A 4,696-nucleotide genomic window follows, 5' to 3' on the forward strand; every position below is an offset into this window, starting at 1 on the left:
TTAACCCGTTACCATGTGATTAGGCATAGTGACTATTGTTTTGTTGCACCATACATATACTGTGACGGTCTGGAAGAGGTTGAACAAGCCGTTCGTTACCACCATGACCCAGAATGGGGGAGATACAAAATATTTGGTTTTAATGTTCTGGCTGGTTGGTGTATTTTAAGATTCCTGCAGGCACTCCATGTGAGGGCAGTGGTGCTGATTCTCTAGATTTTATTTTCTTTTCTTTCTTTTCTGTAATTGATGATTCCAAAAACTCAGACATGGGTGTGAATTAAAGAGCAAGTATTTATTTTTGGGTTTTACAATATGCAGAGATATAGTGGAGGACATGCACCTTCAAACCTCAAGTAATTGCTTACACAATGGAAAACTGTCTACAGAATACAGAGCTGGAGACGCTGAAGAAGACGCAGAAAAGATCTGATGTTTTTGGAGTTCTGAAGCTTGGCAGCTACCAGCAGACTTTATTCATCGGGGGAGCAGCAGTGACTGGCTCTCCATAAACCTCAACCTCACAAAGGCTCAGGAATTTGTAGCGATCTGGGATGATCACACTGACGAAATGACCTTCCATCCCATTACAGCAGAAGGGCAAGGTTACAGATTCATTACTGGTGACCGTGCCACACCTGGAAGGGAGAACCAGCAAAAGATTGTGATGATTATTGTAGAGAAAAGCAAGATTGGGACATTGTTGAAAAAAACCATAACATGGGACATTGTAGAGAAACAAAAGACAAGACACTGAGGAGAAACACAGGATGGGACATTGTGGAGAAACACAGGATGGGACATTGTGGAGAAACACAGGATGGGACATTGTGGAGAAACACAGGATGGGACATTGTGGAGAAACACAGGATGGGACATTGTGGAGAAACACAGGATGGGACATTGTGGAGAAACACAGGATGGGACATTGTGGAAAAACACAGGATGGGACATTGTGGAAAAACACAGGATGGGACATTGTGGAGAAACATAAGAAAGGACATATGGGGAAGCAAAAGATGGGACATTGTGAATGAACACAAAATAGGACATTGTGGAGAGACACAAGCATGGGTGTAGGAAGCGGGGGGCGGGGGGGACGGATCCCCCCCCAGGAAATAATGCGGGGGGGGGGAACAGGTTTGGTCATATCCCTCCCAGCGGCAGTGTGTGCGGCGGCGGCGGGGCAGGCACTGAGATGAGCGCTTCCATTGTGGAAGCGAAGCGCTCATCTCCATAGTGATCTGTTTGTATCTTCGTCCTCAGGACAGCGATACAAACAGAAGGCTGTGGAGGAGCAGGGCAGGGAGGTGTGTCCCTTTCCTGTTCCTCTGATATCAGAGGCCGGCGTAGGCGGCACGATGACGTCATCGCGCCGCCTGAGCCGTACAGCGCTGGAGCCGGGACACAGGTCGGAAGAGGCCTGCATCGCATCGCTCCAAAGAGGTAAGTATAAGTGTTAATTTTTTTTTAAACTATATACAATACTTAGTTTTTTTACTGGCACATAATGGGGGGGCCCTGTTATTACTGGCACATAATGGGGGAGGGGGGCCCTGTTATTACTGGCAAATAATGGGAAGGGGGCCCTGTTATTACTGGCACATAATGGGGGGGCCCTGTTATTACTGGCACATAATGGGGGGGCCCTGTTATTACTGGCACATAATGGGGGGGTCCTGGTATTACTGGCACATAATGGAGGGGGCCCTGGTATTACTGGCACATGATTAGGGGGGGCCCTCGCATTACTGGCACATGATTGTGGGGCCCTGGTATTATTGGCACATGATTGGGGGGGCCCTGGTATTACTGGCATATGATTGGGGGCCCCTGGTATTACTGGCACATGATTAGGGGGGCCCTGTTATTACTGGCACATGATTGGGGGGGCCCTGGTATTACTGGCACATGATTGGGGGGCCCTGGTATTACTGGCACATGATTGGGGGGGTCCTGGTATTATTGGCACATGATCTGGGGGGCCCTGGTATTACTGGCACATGATTGGGGGGGGCCTGGTATTAATGGCACATGATTGTGGGGGCCCTGCTATTACTGGCACATGATTCGGGGGGCCCTGGTATTATTGGCACATGATTGGGGGGGCCCTGGTATTACTGGCACATGATTGGGGGGCCCTGGTATTACTGGCACATGATTTGGGGGGCCCTGGTATTACTGGAACATGATTGGGGGGCCCTGGTATTACTGGCACATGATTGGGGGGGGCTGTTATTACTGGCAGAAGAGAGGTGCTGGGGGGGCTGATGAGAGGCACTGAGGGGCTGATGAGAGGCACTGGGGGCTGATGAGAGGCACTGGGGGCTGCTGGAGAGGCACTGGGGGCTGCTATGAGGCATGGGGCTCTTATCTGAGGTCTGATTGGGGGTCATTCATATTGGGGTCTGAGCTGAGGTCTTATTAACATTGGAGATCTTATTGGGGCTGTTAGCTGAGGTCTGATTAACATTGGGGGTCTGATTGGTGGTCTGACCTGAGGTCTAATGAAAATTATTTTTTTCTTATTGTGCCCACTTCCAGCCCGGAGCCCAGCTGCCCAGAGAACTGATCCGGAGCAGCCTGGAGAAAAAGGCCTCACAGTCTCCCACACTCCTTCTGCCCGGCCCAGCCAGCCAGCACCCCTGAGGCCAAGCCAGCGAGCATCCCTGAGGCCAAGCCAGCCAGCATTCCTGAGGCCAAGCCAGCCAGCACCCCTGAGGCCAAGCCAGCCAGCACCCCTGAGGCCAAGCCTGTCAGCACCCCTGAGGCCAAGCCAGCCAGCACCCTTGAGGCCAAGCCAGCCAGCACCCCTGAGGCCAAGCCTGTCAGCACCCCTGAGGCCAAGCCAGCCAGCACCCATGAGGCCAAGCCAGTCAGCACCCCTGAGACCAAGCCTGCCAGCACCCCTGAGGCCAAGCCAGCCAGCACCCCTGAGTCTTCAGAACTGTAAGTAAATAATATATAAAAGGGGAGAATTTTGTTTCGGGGGGAGGGGGGGGGGGGGGCCAGATAAAGTACCCGGAATAACTGAAATATATGCCAAACGTTTGGTTAATTTCTGTGACCTGATAAACAAAGAACTGTTCCTTTTGCATATTTTTTTGTTGAGAGATTTTTCACACACACACACTTAAAATTTTACGATATAAACAACTCGCAGTTTACTGAATAAGAATATGCCCGGCGAGCAAAAATGCTGTCCCCCCCCAGATTTTTGGGGTTTCCTACACCAATGAACACAAGATGGGACATTCTGGTTGCTTGTTCTCGATGAATACAAAGTGAGCATATTTTGTCTTATACGAACTTACACTGGGTTGTTGTTGTCAGGGTTGTTCCCGATTCTGACCTCGGCTCCCAGCAGCCAATCCTGACAGCAGCCCCCCCGGTTTGTTAGGACGACATGTGATATCTTGTAGGTCTGTTTCAGGTCCACCTTCCACCAGGGATCGTACAATCCAGAGGTCATACTGCATGACTGTGATGCGAAATATGGGTTTGTGTTACCATCTATGGCCTTTGAAGCGATTGTGTCTTCTGACAAATTGGAATCCTGGGAGGCTTCTCCATTTCTTGCTATATTTGTGGCTAAGGAAAGAAGAACAGAGGAGCTTTCAGTAATATGTGGCTGAGTTGTGAGTCCTGATGTCCTTTGTTGTCCTGCTCAGGGTTGCTTTTGCCATTATGCTAATGATTTCCCGGCACCAGGCTTTGTGGCAGCAGTGATCCTCCCAGCAGTGTTTGCGTCCTCTGGACACTGTGGACCACTATGGTGGAGGAGGTATCCATCAGCTCTCTGATGGACCATTATCCTCTTATCGGCGACACTATTCTCTAGGTCTTCAGCAGTATGTCGGAGCCGTGACACAGGGTGGCTGCTCTGTTCAGTGCGGAAATGGTTTAGGTGAATTTCTATTATTTTTGAAGGTATTCTGGACTCCTGGACTCCCTTGGCGCGTCAATTTTCTACTATTTTCCTGAAGTACAGATTTATTTATTTATTTTGGAAGGGGGGGGGGGGGCTGGGTTAGAGCAGTTTCTGCCAGATACCTGGGGCAGCTGGTCTTGAAGTGCTGCTGCTCCTGGCAGTTGGTACCAGCCACCATACTGATAAAACCAAGACTAGAGAGAGAAGGAGTGTCTGTGGCCTGAAGCCTGTGCACAGTGTCCACATAATGACCCCATATAGTTGCTTTATAATACCACTGCCGACACCATGATCAGGTCCTGTTGAATGCAGGGTGCTGGAGACCCCACGTAGAGTATGGTCCAGGGCATCTAATCCCTCTGCCCATGTTATAATCCAGACCAGGCATATTATAGCCCTGCTAATAGTTGACATCTCACCTCCTGGATCAGGACGACTGCACCCCAGAGTCAGAGCCAGAGATCCGAACAGAACCAGAGACGACAGGAGATTCATTCTGGAGGAAGAAGAGTAACACAAAGATGGAGGAGAATATTACTACTCAATAACAGTCCCTGAATGTAATAAATGTTATAATAAGGAGAGACTGTGCGGTCACTCTAGGAGTTGCGTTGTTGGGTTCACCCCTATCAGTTCTCCTGCTGCAGCATGTTGTCCAGTATATCTGTAAACCAGAATACTGCACAGTGTGTGCATTGTCCACATGTGCTCTGTATTATTTGGGAGAAGGACCAGTTACAACCTATATACTGGCCTTGAAGTAAG

General features: G+C 49.8%; 1 protein-coding gene across 1 annotated transcript; it reads right to left on the reverse strand.

Moving 5' to 3' along the window:
* Nucleotides 1–460: 460 nt before the first annotated feature.
* LOC121001639 (fucolectin-6-like) lies at nucleotides 461–4,455 on the reverse strand. The gene is made up of 3 exons (XM_040432811.1): nucleotides 4,351–4,455; nucleotides 3,315–3,591; nucleotides 461–638 (listed from the first exon to the last, which is right to left on the reverse strand). Exons 1-3 carry the CDS (start codon nucleotides 4,424–4,426, stop codon nucleotides 461–463), a joined length of 531 nt encoding a protein of 176 aa, XP_040288745.1. The 5' UTR covers nucleotides 4,427–4,455.
* Between the last annotated feature and the right edge of the window lie 241 nt (nucleotides 4,456–4,696).

The sequence above is a fragment of the Bufo bufo genome, chromosome 5 (assembly GCF_905171765.1).
Source record: "Bufo bufo chromosome 5, aBufBuf1.1, whole genome shotgun sequence".
In the NCBI taxonomy this organism is placed as follows: domain Eukaryota; kingdom Metazoa; phylum Chordata; class Amphibia; order Anura; family Bufonidae; genus Bufo; species Bufo bufo.

What these genes read in the sequence shown, in the direction of transcription:
- LOC121001639 (XM_040432811.1), bottom strand. Translation starts at nt 4,426, where the DNA reads ATGAATCTCCTGTCGTCTCTGGTTCTGTTCGGATCTCTGGCTCTGACT. An exon ending in CAGTCGTCCTGATCCAGGAG is followed by an intron (nt 3,592 to 4,350) that starts GTGAGATGTCAA and finishes TTCTTTCCTTAG; the next exon opens with CCACAAATATAGCAAGAAAT. An exon ending in CCTGACAACAACAACCCAGT is followed by an intron (nt 639 to 3,314) that starts GTAAGTTCGTAT and finishes TCTCCCTTCCAG; the next exon opens with GTGTGGCACGGTCACCAGTA.